Genomic DNA, 14,943 nt, shown 5'->3' on the forward strand with positions numbered 1-14,943 from the left:
TAAATCTCCTTGTTGAATTATAACTGATCTTCTGGAAACTGGAAACTAAGTTTTTTTGGGAGACTCTTTGAGAAGTGAATAGTCAGCATCTTACCTGTGATACTGTGATCCAAATGTGCTTTTCAAAAGGCAACTGGGCTTTCTTGGTCTTGTGGTCGGCAACATCATCATCACATGAACAGCTGCAGGACTCCGGAAAGTCCAGTTGCCTTTTGAAAAACACAAGCATGGGATAAGCCTGATCTGGACAATTTAGAATTTCAATAGATATTTAGCCATTCATTTGTGATATTAGATTAGATTAATTGTCATTGCACTTCATACAATGAAATTAAATACCATCTTCAGTGTACATTATAACTATAAAAATAAAACACAAACACACAACCTTCACATTCTATACAATTGAATTGAAAACCCCGATATTGCATTAATATTGCACTATACAGTAGAATTCAATATAGTAACTGCTCTGGGATAGAAGCTGCTTTTCAGTCTATTTGTCCTTGCTTTTTATTATCCTGTACTGTCTACCAGTTGATAATAGTTCAAAAAACAGGGTACCCAGGATGAGATGGATCTTCAAGAATGTTTTGAACTTTCTTAAGGCAGCAGGAGCTATAAAGCTCTTCCAAAGAGGGGAGAGGGCAACAATGACCCTCTGGGCAATGATGCTAACCCTCTGGAGCACTGTCCTATCTGCTACTGTGCAATTGACAAACCATACACAGGTGCAGTAAGTTAAAATATTCTCTATGATGCAGCAGTCACCAGAGTTTTTCCATTCAGTTGTTGTTTCCTGAGAAGTCTCAGGTAGTATAATCTCTGCTGGGCCCTTTTGACCAATGCTGCAATGTGTGCGCCCAAGGTCAGGTCTCTATTATGGTAACACTCAGAAACTTCAAACTGGCCACTTGCTCCACTCAGTCTCCATTGGTAAGCAAGGGCTTATCACTGAAAAATAATATGTTAGTATGAAAAAATGTGTGTTATCTTTATCTTTGTTTTATATAGTTATAGGGCAAGTCACCCAAAGTCATTTTCTAAGCTTGGCAGTGTACATATATAATTAAATAAATGTAGCTTGGTTAGTGTTATATAAAAAAATCACATGTAGAGTCCACCAAGTTCTACAGTGCTAGGAAAAACAATATAAGTGCATGATACAAAATCTGTAAGTGCTTAGTGTTTCACCAGAAATTGGATGGTGGGTTATACTATTCCTGCTAGCCTTACCTATATTCATGGATATTGGTTTAAATCAAGCTAACATAATTTTGGTGTTCGACAGGGTAAGAATTGATAACATGGAATTTCCCGATACATCCTTGTCTCTCATCTCTGGAACTGGGATTAAACTATTAGTTGAAAATGCTTCAGCAATAGCTACTGCAGATTGGAGCATGGAGACCTGGCTATTGTAAGTGGAATAATGAAGGCAAGATATTAATACTATGTCAGCTTTACAAATTCAAATGCTTGAACACATTTTATAAAGTACACATAACAGTTCCAGGAAGGGGAGGTGGAAATGCAAATCTTTTATTCCATTGTGGTCCTGTCAAAAAATGTTCCCCAAAGTGGCTGTTTGAATCAGGAGGGACATTGTCAAGGCAGAAGGATGAAAGAACCAAAACTGGTTAACATACTAGACAACCACAATGCTTAATTATATTTTAATTTTAAAAATCTACCAGTAATGCAAAGTAAAATAAATAAATTAGGGTTATTTGCTTTTTCTTGAGTTCCTTGAAGGGTGTTGCAAATGGATAAAAACTTCTTCCTTCTTGCAAGATAAGACAGTCTGCCTCTCGAAGAAATACATATTTAGACATATTTAAGCCTAAAAAACTCCAACTTCTAGATTTTTGCAGGCAAATAGGAAACCCTGGATTAATTAAAAAGATACTTTTATCCAGGCTCACATCGAAAATAGGGAAAGAGAGTAAGTAAGGAGAGCAAGCAGTTAAGGGGAGCAATTGCATCCCACTGCCCTCAGTATCTGCAACCAAAGACAATGATCTTATTCTGCCTTAAATAGAACCAATTTGGAAGAATGCAGGTCTATGCCCACTGAATAAATCTCAGGAGGTTGCAGGTTGTCCTCGACTTAACAACAATTTATTTACTGGACCATTCAGAGTTACCATGGCACTGAAAAAAAGTGATTTATGACCATTTTTCACACTTATGACCATTGCAACATCCCTATGGTCACGTGATCAAAATTCAGATGTTTGGCAATTGTCTCATATTTATGACACTTGCAGTTTCCCACCTTCTGAAGCAAAGTCAATGGGGATGCCAGATTCACTTAACGATCGGGTTACTAACTTTAACAATTGCACTGATTCACTTAACAGTTGTTGTAAAATGGGGAAGGTTGTAAAATGGGGCAAAACTCACTTAACAAATGTCTCACTTAGCAACAGAAATTTTGGGCTCAATTGTGGCCATAAATTGAAGACTACCTGTACATTGTTTCGAGTGGGTGGAATTGCCTTTCTGGTAGGTACTTCTGGTGTATTTAGGCATAGCTTAGATTTTGCATCAACTTTCCATAACTTAGTGCTATCCAGAGATGTCAGCAGGAAATGATTGAAGTTGTGATGCATCTGGAAGGCAGGCTTTGAAAATTTTATGTTGCCTGCTAAAAAGAACCCATCTTCATGTGTTCTTCAGCATAAGCAGTCCTGGCATTTTATTTTTTTTAATTAACTTTATTAAATTTCAAAGGGAAAAAAAATATAAAATAAAAGGAAACATGGGAGGATCAAAGTTAAAAAAAAACAAGAAAATTAAAAAGAAAAAGTTGATTTCTGACTTTTTTCAGTACAGATACTGAAATATATAATAAAGTAGTCTAAGATTAAAACAAAAAAGCAGAAATATCATATAAAATATACAATTTAAGCAATCAGAAGTGGAAAGATATACAAATTCCCACAACTGAAGAGTGGATTGTGGAATTAATGGAACTGGCAATGGAACCTGCAGACAAAACTGACTCCTTTGATGAAAGACAAACCCTTATCTTGCTTTGTTTCTATTTAGAGACAACTTTTGAATTCCTGTTTGAGAAAGATAAGAATGAAGTTTTAATTTTTGATGATTAGATCTGTTATACATGTATTTTTACTTTGATTATTAGACATGTATATTTTATATTATATGTTTATGTTTAATCTTAGAGGTTATTTTGTTACGTAATTCAAAAGCAATCCTGGCATTTTCTTGAGAATAAGAGGGTAAAATGAGCATTTGTGTTTCATTGTCCACAGCAAAGATTCTGGAAGTGTGACTGTCTTCATTTCAGGAGTAAATCTCACAGCAATTGTAAAAGTGTCTCAGAATATATTTGGTCATTTAAAATTGTCGCTTGAGACCTGTAAAGGAGAAATAGATGATATGGACATCAAATTGAATCATTCTTATAGGTACAGTGGAAAATGTTCTAATTAAAAAGTATACTTGCAAGTATTGACTTTAGGATCCCTCAAACAGTTTGATTATCAGTTTTTAAACACTGGTATGTGTAGCTTTTACCATTGCAAATAATACAAATAATATATTCCATTATACTACAGAAAGCAAGCTTAGTAATTATTGTAGATTTCTGAGACTCACTTCTGATGGTCCAGCATAATTGACTGAACAAATACATGTGATTCATTTGATTAAGAAGGAAAAATGTGTCTAATGGTTTTAATAAGTATCAAGAAATATAAGTCATAGGGCTTCAATCTCAAACGTATACCAGCAGTTTCTCACTAAAAAAAAACCTTTCAGATTTATTTGCAATAAATATTCTAAGTAAAAATTGGGAAACATTTAGTAGAAAACTGGTGTAGGGCTTCAATTATGATTCAATCATATTCAATAATATTACAGCTGCTTCCCCACCCCACCCCCCATAAAAAAAATACGAGGATCAGTTTAAAAAATCCAGAATTGTTTAAACATCTAGTTTTGATTAAGATTGATTTCCCCATATAATAGATGCACACATAGAAAATTTAATTAACACAAGTTAATAATAATCTTGCTTTATTTCAGATGGCTGTATTCATACTCTACTGCTTCTCTGGTAACATCTCTGTGTACCATGCTGGCCACAAATGTAAGCCACAAAGATTTATTTCATAATGTTCTCTTCCTACATCCAATTTCTTCTAAAAATGTGTTTATTGAAATAAATCATATAATAGCAAAAGCCTTAATACATGCAAAAATGTTATAAGTATTTTGCAGTTTGCAAGTTGTGTACCATTTATGTGCACAAATTACCACAAAGACATTTTCCAAACTAACCAATTAGAAACTATAAAAGGTAGTTTAATGTGGCAATGAATGTCTTCATAAGGCAATGTTCACTTGAATAAATAGGATTTATATTTATATATACATGTATGTGTGTATAAAAAAATTAGGCATGGTTTATTTTGCTTAGATCTTATAGTAGAACAGGAAGATAAGGACCCTTCAATGGCTTAAAAATTAGGTTCAATATATTTCAAATTACTGTACGTGTTATTTATTTAAAACATCTATAGAAAATATTTTCTTGTCTTTATTTTCATCACATATATACTATACCAGAAGATGAGATCAGACATTTAAAATACATTACTTGAAATATTCCAAATATCTCATTTGGGATATTTATTGTTCAGCTCCATAATCATCTGAATCATTATCATTTTTTATTTATGGATTGCTGTTGTACATTACATTCTCTGCCTCACTCTGACTATAGTGAGGCACTCAATGAATGAGTGTATTCACTCTGTCAAGCAGGCTTTAGATGCTTCAGAATTATAAAGCTTTCTTCCTTTTGAAAGATATCTGGGGCCATGCTTAGATCTTTTTCAGAAATATTCTGTTTTGCTTTGTTTCTATAGATTTCATTGACAAGGGACAAAGCATTAGAGTGAGATTTATAGTACATCAGTTATGTATTTAACTGATTACAACAAATGTATTCAAATATGGATGGATTTTTAAAATCACTATTCTTCAAATATAGGATAAAGCAAGATATGTATAGATATACAGACTTATGAAGTCTTAGGAAGATCTTATTACTAACATATAAGTAAACATCGACTAGAATAATTATTTTTGTTTGAATTCCCATAGTTGTGTGAGCAAGTGGATTCTGTGATCCAAAAGATTAATAAAGACTTCAGCCAATATCCAGGTATATTTTCTGGGTTATTTTGGCAAAATGAACTAATGATTTTAGTTTTTATGAAACTTTTCAGTTATAGTAAACTAACGATGGAATAGTTTCACCATGCTATTGTTGAGTTTCTGAAAATAAAAATGATGGCTAGAATGGTACTTTTGCATAATTAAAATATAATAATTGGTGCTTGTTTTATAGAATCATAAAATTGTAGAGTCAGGATGGACACCCAGATCTAGTCCAGCCTGCTTCAATATACAGAAAGAATCGGTTAGATGGTGAATGAGAGGTGGCTTGTTCTGGCAGAACATTCTGGAGGATGCATTCTCACCAGAAAGACCAAAATTATGGTTGATGCTAAATGAACTTATAAGGCAGAAATACATAAATTTTGCAAACTTATACTTGAGTAGATATGGTTAGGGTTATGTTGAAAATATAGCTTTACAATATCTGTGTAACTATTCAAGAGTCTCCTGTACTAGTACCATTGCCCTTGTGTGTGTGTGTGTGTGTGTGTGTGTGTGTGTGTGTATGTTTTCTGAGGTTCTCGCGGGTATTTGTATGTGGATCTTTGGTTGTTCGGGTTTTCTCCCGCGTAAGATTGAAGTATCTAGCAACGTTTGATGAAGTCTCATTCATCATCTTCAGGCTTCTGTCTTCGGCTCAGCAAGAGCCGAAGACAGAAGCCTGAAGATGATGAATGAGACTTCATCGAAACGTTGCCTAGATACTTCGAATCTTACGCGGAGAAAACCCGAACAACCAAAGATCTATCTATCTATCTATCTATCTATCTATCTATCTATCTATCTATCTATCTATCTATCTATCTATCTACATATCAGAACTAGTTTGCATCCTGCCTATTGTCATTAAACATCATTATCTAATCCTGACAATTTTATCCCATATCCCAACAGTCCAAGCTCAGATTGGTAACTTTGCAGTAATGGACTATTCCCTGATAAACTCTTCAACTATCTTGGAATCATCAATTAACTTGGATTTAAAGGTAAAGTCTAATATATTTATAGTGTATATTTTCTGAAATTGCATTATAATATGTCTGTTGTTCACTTGAAGGAACAAGCATCATTTTGTCCCAACAATAACTTTGATGGCAAACCATATCAAAGAGACATTTAAATATATTAATTAGTGCTATTTTTGCTGCACCTATGATTTCCTACTCTAGCCAGTGGCAACAGTTGTTTCAAGTTGTGAAGCCGAAATAGTCCAAGATTTCAGGGACGTCTATATGCACTGCTTTAAGTCACAGTTCACTTTTAATTTTTTTAAAATGTTTGACTTTGAGTTTTCTATGTTTAGGGTCCTAGAACTGTACTCAGTGTTCTGGCCATATGTCTTATTGCATTCTGCTCTTAATTTCAAGGATGTGTTTCAGTGATCTGGTTCCCTGAAAACTGTTTTAAAGGTCAAGGTTTGCAAGCTATGATATCATTTCTGAAATTCTTTTTAGGGAACAGTCTATTCAGTGAAAGAAATCACAGAGCCCCCTTTCAAGCCAACTCCCTTTGTTCTTCTGAATGAAAACAACTCCATGTTCTATATAGGGATCTCAGAATATTTCTTGCAGTCTGCTTCAGTGGCTTACTACACTTCTGGGGCTTTTACTATCTCTGCTGAGCAAGAGGAAATGGTAAGTGCAAAATGCTGTTTCAAAGAAAGGGATGTTATGTATTAGTCTGCCATTTAAAATTCTGCCCAAGCCCAGCCTTCTCCTTGACATAGTTTACTATGGGCCTTTCTCCACTTACAACTAATCATGATACGAACAGTCTAAGTGAAGCCTGTTTTCTGCTTTGTTTCCATGGCATTGCCTTCATCCCCCTCTCCAGCTCATGAGTGAGTGAGACTTCAATTGTCCTGAACAGTGCTGGGGCTGGAGCAGAATGATAGTCCTTGTTATGACACATACAAATTGGAGCCTGAAAGTAAGTGGGAACAAAGGCAACAGAAGCAAGTTAGGGATTGGCAGTAGGGATAACAAATATCACAGACATAGTTTCTGTCTATTCAGGATTGAATGGACAGTACTTCTGGTCAAGCGTTCATAAGGCTGCATGAGATAGGAATTAATGTAGAGAAGGACTTCATTTTGCCAAAGAGAACTGGCCGAAGAAGGGATTTGTCATGGAAAACTGGATTCAGAGGCATCCCTAGAAAGGCCTCTGGGAGTTGCAAATTGTTCTTAGTAATATGAGCCATTTTTTTCCTTCACATCTCTCTGATCTCTTGGCTTTGTATGGACATACTCTATTAGCCCTCTGGAATTTTTTCCATGACAACTACATTCTGAAGTATAGGGATTCTGGAACTTGCAATTCCAACACATCTATTTATTTATAAGTGTATTCTATCAGATGACAGCTCATACAGCACCTCTTGGCTAATGTTCAAAGGAATTCCAAATGGCATCAAGCTTTAATCTTTAGTAATATCTTGAGGTTGGGGTGGAATCTAATGACTTGCTTTCATTTGTGGAAACCTTAGTACAGAACTATTTAATAGCTCCTATACCTTAATATTTCTGGGTTCAATTTAAAAACAGCTAAAAATCTGGGAGTTATACACAAGGCTCTCTCCAAATTCATCTTTGCTCATCAACCTTTCTCTCCCTCTCCCTCCTCCCTTTTCCTTGCTAATTATATTTTCTACCTCCAAATGAAAATAGAAAAAATATTCTGCAGGCTTAATTTGCTTATGGCTATCATGTGTACTAAAGGCTTCTATTAAACAGAAGTATTTCTGAATAAAGGTTTAGCAAACTCCATTTGCTAGTAAGAAAATTGAATCAGTATATTCTTTTTAAAAAAACAGAGAAATGCATTTGAGCGAAATTAAAGCATGCTGGTAAATAATTGATCTGTCCAGCCTCTGTTGGAACATATTAGCTGAAAGGAAGACCATTGTCTCTCCAGATAATTAAGTCCATACAAAGGCACACAATTTTTGTAAGATAATCTAACATGTCATTTCATTTTACAGCTTGCTTCTTATTTCAAGTTAACCACAGATGCATTGAGTAGCATTATTCCCTCTGTAAGTGTTTTTTATTTCTTTGAAACTTGCTGTTTGCATTTTTAAAACCCTGTTTTAATTTTTCTGAAACTTGGTCTCTACTTTTAAACTCTACAGATTTCTCATATTTATGCAAAGCCACTTCCAGTAATTATGAACTTAAGAATCATTGATGCACCCGTGATTAGTCTGCATGACAATAAATCCATTCTGAAGTTTTCTGCTTCTATGGAAGTATTGGCAAAGATGCCAAATTCAACCACTGAATCCATGTTCACCTTGAACATAGTAAGTTTTAAAATATCCAATTCTCTCGAGACCTGTTTGTATAAATATGTGACGTTACGAGCCATCCTGCAAATTTTTCGTCTTACTCAGACTAAGAGTCCCAGTGCTTGGATGTTGGCTATAAAATAGTTCTCTGATTCATCTCATAACTAACTCTATTCTAAGGACAGACTATAAGTAACCCAGATGTTTTAGATTAGAACTACAGTATTTTGCCTCATTTGCCCTGATGAAAGTTAAAGTTCAAAACAACTGGCTTATTGCTGTCTATATTATTCGAAAGTCACTGAAAAATTACATGTTGTTCATAGCTAATGCTTTCATTTCTAACATCTCCAAATAAAATAAAATGAAATTTGAGAAAGTTTGGCTGCTTCAGTTGCCAGGCTGCTCTAGCAGTCACATGACCCTCCTTTTCAACATTCCTCTCTGTGACAGTTTCCCAGCCACTCTTGCAATTTCTCAGTCTCTACTCTACCTGGCAGCAGCACTAGGGAAAGGAAGGGACCTCCATGCATTCTGTTCTGTCCCCCATGCATCTTCCACAATCTATGTGCACTTCTTAAGCATCCAAATGCATCCGTTCTAGCCCATGCTTTCCCCCAGTGTGTAGTTCCTGATTCATATGGCACCTGTGTTGACCCACGCAGTCCCGTGTGTTAAATATGCATGACGCTGTATTTACATGTGGTTACGTGATATGCAAAGTGGAGTCTAATGTCAGATTCCACTCATTGGTTCAGCGGTTGGCGGGAAGAATTGAATCCCCGTCAGTGGCTGAAATGTTGGACAGAGCCGGCTATAAAAGTCGACGCCTACCGCATTTGTTGGCTTTTTGATTCCAGCTTTAAAATAAAGAGTTTCTTCGCACACCTGAGTCCTGCTCCTTCCTTATCTGTGCCCATTTAACACCGTGCATGCCCTACCTCACCTGCATCTCTGTGCAGGCCCTACCCTTCTCATGCATCTCTGTGCACATTTCCTGACTTATGTGATCCCCTCGTTTGTCCAAACCAACCCTGGAATCTCTTATGCACACCAGTATATCTTTCCTGACCCACGTGGCACCTCTCATGCACTCTCACATATCGTCACCCCCACCCCCCTCAGCTGACAGCAGTCACTTACCTGCCTGGCAGGCTTGGACTGAGGTTGATTTTCTCCCTGCAAGCATTCAATAAGCAAAGTAAATCGGGAAGCCAGCAGGAACTCTTAGAGAGAAGGAAGGAATTTTCAGAGTTGCAAGATTCTATTAATGTAGCTTTACAATAAAGTAAATTTAACTTATCTGATTGTGTTTCCTGTCTGCTCTACCTGGTAAGGCTGACCTCAATCTTGCATGTCTGAAAGTGCAATTCTCTCACCATCTCATTATAGTCCAAGACATTAGGGAGGGTCCCTTCAGAGCCTCTTGTCCCATCTGGTATTTAGCAGGGGGCTATGCTGTCTCTTATCCAACCATTCTTTAGGCAGCGTTCAGTTTGCCTCAAATCCCAAGGTCTTTCCCAGATACTAGTACAGCAGCTGTCTAACTGTAAAAGAATTACTTATTATATAGTAACCTTTCTTTTTCACAGACAACCAGAACTCATGCAGATTTGATTATATTTAACCAGAAGTTGCTAACTACATTGTGCTTGAACAGGTAAAAACCTTTGTTAGATTTTTAATCCATTGTATCCCAAAAGCTGCTTAAATTGATTAAGCTAGTATTTAAAAGTATGGTAGCTTAAAATAAACATTAAAAGGTAATTCTGCAATGGTATTATGGAACTGAATTTATTAAATAGAGTACATCAGATAGAGGAGGACTAATATGTAAATGTAGGAAAGAATCTTTTGTAATATACATGGAGTACTGTGGCCAACTCATATTTTACCTCTTTCAAATTGAATCATGATGAATTACTTTAACTCTTATCAAGGAAAATGCAGTTGAGATTAGTCTTGGTTGCTTAGAAAGGGGCTCAAATTTCTGAGATTCGATATGACTGTATGGCTGTATTGATGGAAATATTGTATAAAAAATCATTATTAAACAATTGGAGTAATTGCGATAGTACATAGCTCAGTTGTGAATTTGAGAATAAGATGTAATTAAAATTTTACTGTATGTGAAAAATAAACTTATGGTTTATGGCTGAACTTTAATCAATTATACCCAGTTTAAGATAGACAAAAAATCTCCCACATTTCATTATTCCACTGCAAACCCTTTTTAAAAAAAAACTTTTTCAGCTCAGGTGGCTCAAGAGGGGAAACTTGACAAAACTTGTCAACTTTAGTCAGCTAAAAACTTAGGAGTAAGAATCTCCATTTTGAAAAAAGGAGATAAGATGGCATACACTCTCTGCTGAATCTATTTTAAAAGTCCCGGATTTCAACAACTTACTGGTGGGAAGGAAGGAAGGAAGGAAGGAAGGAAGGAAGGAAGGAAGGAAGGAAGGAAGGAAGGAAGGAAGGAAGGAAGGAGGGAGGGAGGGAGGGAGGGAGGGAGGGATGAGCTTGCCTTACCAGCAGCCTAGAGGTGGGCTAAGGATGGTATCATCTCTGCGTGGTCTCCTGAAACAATGGGTGGGTTGTCCGCGCATTTGGCAAATAAGAAGTATGGATTGCCCCAGTGTGATTGATCAAAGTCATTGAGAGAAATCTGAATCCCGATCTTTCTGATCCAAGACCAACAACCCATCAGCAATGCCACACTGACATTATTATCTTTGGTCATGAATAGTAATCTCTGCATTATGTCTTCTTTCTTTCAGTTTCTACATCTCCTTGGCTCAATCCAATGTTGGATTCTTTGAGGTAACTTTCAGCCTCTCGTAAAAATTAGCAGGTGCAACTTGTAGCAGATAGAACTGAATTGCTTACAAAGTATATTCCTTTACCTTTTAAATTTTCCTCATAGAACTATTAAATTCTATAAATATGCTGTCCTAATGATTGATCCTATTTTTTTCTTTTCCTTTAATTTTAACTTTTCTTTCCAATAAAATTTCGGTTCGATTGCCCCCTTTTTCTATTATTTTCTTGAGAACTATTTCTCTATATAGTGTTTTATATCTAAAAAATGAAAAAGGAATTTGTGAGAAAAAAGACTGATGGGAATTCTACCACTCAATTACCATTCTTAGATTCTGCATTGAGTACCTCTTCATAGTTTTCTGTTTTCTATCTTTCTATAGGTAGTTAGTATTGTTGTATTATTATTGAGTATATTCACTCTTCACTGGACTGTTTGTAGCATACTGCATCTTTAGGGTCATTCTGACACAGGCACACACATACACAGTCACATAGAGACATTTTATACAACTCTTGAGATTCAGCAGCATGCTTCAGGCTAGGAGTTTGAATTTTCCTCCATAAGAAATTGATGCTTCATTTTCAAGATAATTTATTTCAGTAATGTGTAAATTATTGCAACAAATAGTAGAACCAGGTTTATGAGAAATCTTATTAAATAAAAATATGCAAATAAAATAATGTGCAAATATAATATTGTATAGGATTTAGAGAAGGGCTGCAAAAATTGCAAACAAATAATTTGCGGATTAAATAATTAAAAATTATTAGGAAACTTAGTAAGTTGCCTTCTGTAGATAACATCAGGTCACTTTGCTGGTAGAATATATCACCCATTGATATACTGATAAAAATAAATAATCCTGTTTAAACACTGTCATCCCAGTTCTCTTCCTGGAGAAAAGTCAACCTTTGTTTTACATTGCAGGCCTCACTTCTGGATAATTTCATGTCTTACATTTTACGAATTGGAATAATTCCAGCAGCCAATTGTAAGTGCAGCTTCATCTTTCTTCTTCTCAATTTCTCTTTCTTTAACAACTTTTGTTTTTAAGCCAACTTCTAAAGTGCTAAAGACTTGAAAATAATCCTGTAAAGTATAGCCAGCACGGCCATAAAGAAAGTTAAAATCCAACACCAGGGTGGAGGGGTAATCAAGAACTTCTAAGACTGATGGTTAAAATGTATCAGTTATATAGCTTAGGTTTTTATCCCTGTATAACAGTTACTCAGTTTTATATCAATTCCATTCATGTGATCAGTACTATACTACCTATCACTACAATTGTCCATGCTGTATTTGCAATCAAAGTCAGTGGAATCCAAACACAGAATAACAACTGCAAAAATGTGTATCTCAAAGCCTTTTCTGTCTTTAAAATGAGCTATAATATTAAATTTCTTTAAGAAATTAGAAACTATTTTCTGCAGAATAAAAAATAAAACAAATGTTAAAATGGTCATATTCAAGCAATAATACACAACATATTCAACTGTAAGATTAAGGAACATGTGCAATTGCAAAACCTATTCTAGTCGTAACTACTCTGAATCTTTTTATTTTTCTCTTTTTTCTGTTTTAAGTTAAACTAAAGGATGGATTTCCTCTGCCTGTCTTGGACCAAATAATTCTTATGAAGCCCAGTATTAGAATTTATGAGGTAAGATTTGCTAATGTCTATTCTTATCTTATACCCTCAGGGTGAAAAATAAAAGATGATTAGGATGATGTATTTTGATTAGATGATATTTGTCAGAAAGTTGTCATGTGCTTCCAATACAGTGAGTTGCTCTATGAAGGAAATAGGTAGGCTCCAAATTTGAGATATAAATAAATAAATGAGTTTTCTGTATGTCCTATTCAGACCTCCTTTATGAACGAACATACATATTGTATAACACATATCCCAGAGGTGGGATCCGACAGGGTTAACTACCGGTTCGATGATTTACGAGGTTCAGTGATATGCTTCCCTGCATGCTGCGCTGACGCACCTGTAAATCGTCATCAGCATGCTGCGTGCAGAGAAGCAGCCTTTCAAAAAGCCCCTTTTTCCTGCTTTTTTAACTGCAGCTGTGCCTCATTTGGCAGCTGAAGTTGAAATAATCAGGAAATAAAGGTCAGGTAAGAGCCCAGGTGGGCGGGTGGGCAAAAACATCCGCAGATATAGAACCGGTTCTATGTCTGCTGCTCTTCAGAGCTACCAGTTCTACAGAGCTGGCCAGAACCGGTAGAAACCCACCCCTGACATATCCACAAATGTGTACTTCTGTAACTAAAATAGTTATATTATTTATCAAATGTTTACAGCTGCCCAACTCACCCACAGTTACTCCATAATACAAATGACATGAATTTTTATTTCTTTTTGTCAATCATAAGCTACTTATTTCTAGAATTCAATTCACAAAAGAGTGAGAAGTGAGATTTCTAATAATCAAGCTGTTATAAACCTGCAATAAAATATGTTTTTGCATGTCTTCTTAGGGTTTCTTGCTGATTTCTACTGATATTCAAAGTCTACGATAACAAGGAAGATCTTGACCTCCAGGCAAACGTTGACTTTTTGTTTTATTATACATGCATAAAATGCATAAGAGCCAATATGAATTTGTGAGTGAGCGAATAGGTGAATGAAATGTTTAATAGTTCAACCAGAAGTTCAGAAACACCAGAGCACATTGGTTTAAGATAGCAACAATTTAAAGATGAAAATATTGACCCAACACTGTCACAACTATACTATATATCAAGAGTGGGTAATGAGTTTCCCCAGTGCCCCAAAATGGAGCTTTTCCATTTTGGAGGCAAAATTAACCAGTATGATTTTAGCCAGGAGATAAAATGGTATTAAGTGCACAGATAGTACAGTAGACTCCTGCTTCTAAGTCTACCTTAATCCTACCCCCAAATTCCCAATCCCACACCTTTCAGTGACATCGCAATAACACTTGATAGCCTCTTGTGGCCTTCTGGAAGGCCAAGAAGCTGAGATGTAGTCTCCAGCCTTCCTCCTCCTATATATTGCCTATCCCTGTTATATATGGCCAAAAGATTTCTAATTCTAGTATATTATGTGAAATGACAATTTAATTAGGAAAGTTGAAGAATTTGAGTTTTTTGTAGTGCTGTTAGAAACTTTGTATTAGAAATACCATTATTTATGTTCCTTCCTTCTTGAAGTGGAGAAAATCATGTAAAATTATGTAATATTTTATTGAATTTGTTACTTGGGTTCAAACAAGCCAACGTTTTTAATATGGTTACAACACACTAGATTAAAAAGAAATCACAATGTAATTTAGTATGATAAATGAATTTAATTTCTGTGTAAGAAAAATCTTTGATAATGGTTAACTCTACAATGACCAGACTTGGCTGCAAAAATGTGGATATCAGCAAAGAGATACACAACTTTTTCTTTTTCTTTCTTTCTTTTTTCTTTTTTCTCTTTTCTTTCTTTTGCAAATCTACAAGCTATGGCAAACCTCAAATCTGTTTTTTTGTATTTAATGAATACTGCCCTTGGCTAACTGGTTACTTAGCAACCATTCAAAGTTGAATGGTTGAAAAGGGGGATTTACAATCCAGATCCAAAGTTCTGACAATCGCCTTC

The 14,943-nt window shown here is 35.5% G+C and overlaps 1 protein-coding gene across 1 annotated transcript; it reads left to right on the forward strand.

Annotated features, from left to right (window-relative positions):
* The first annotated feature begins 1,307 nt into the window (after positions 1–1,307).
* On the forward strand, positions 1,308–8,650 carry LOC113438090 (BPI fold-containing family C protein). Its single transcript, XM_087935606.1, has 6 exons — positions 1,308–1,420; positions 3,282–3,437; positions 4,057–4,120; positions 6,672–6,851; positions 8,201–8,254; positions 8,351–8,650. The coding sequence occupies exons 1-6, from the start codon at positions 1,308–1,310 to the stop codon at positions 8,648–8,650; spliced, it is 867 nt and encodes a 288-aa protein (XP_087791732.1).
* The last annotated feature ends 6,293 nt before the right edge of the window (positions 8,651–14,943 follow it).

Source organism: Pseudonaja textilis, chromosome 5, assembly GCF_049901715.1.
Source record: "Pseudonaja textilis isolate UNSWEBS1 chromosome 5, rPseTex1.2, whole genome shotgun sequence".
Taxonomy (NCBI): domain Eukaryota; kingdom Metazoa; phylum Chordata; class Lepidosauria; order Squamata; family Elapidae; genus Pseudonaja; species Pseudonaja textilis.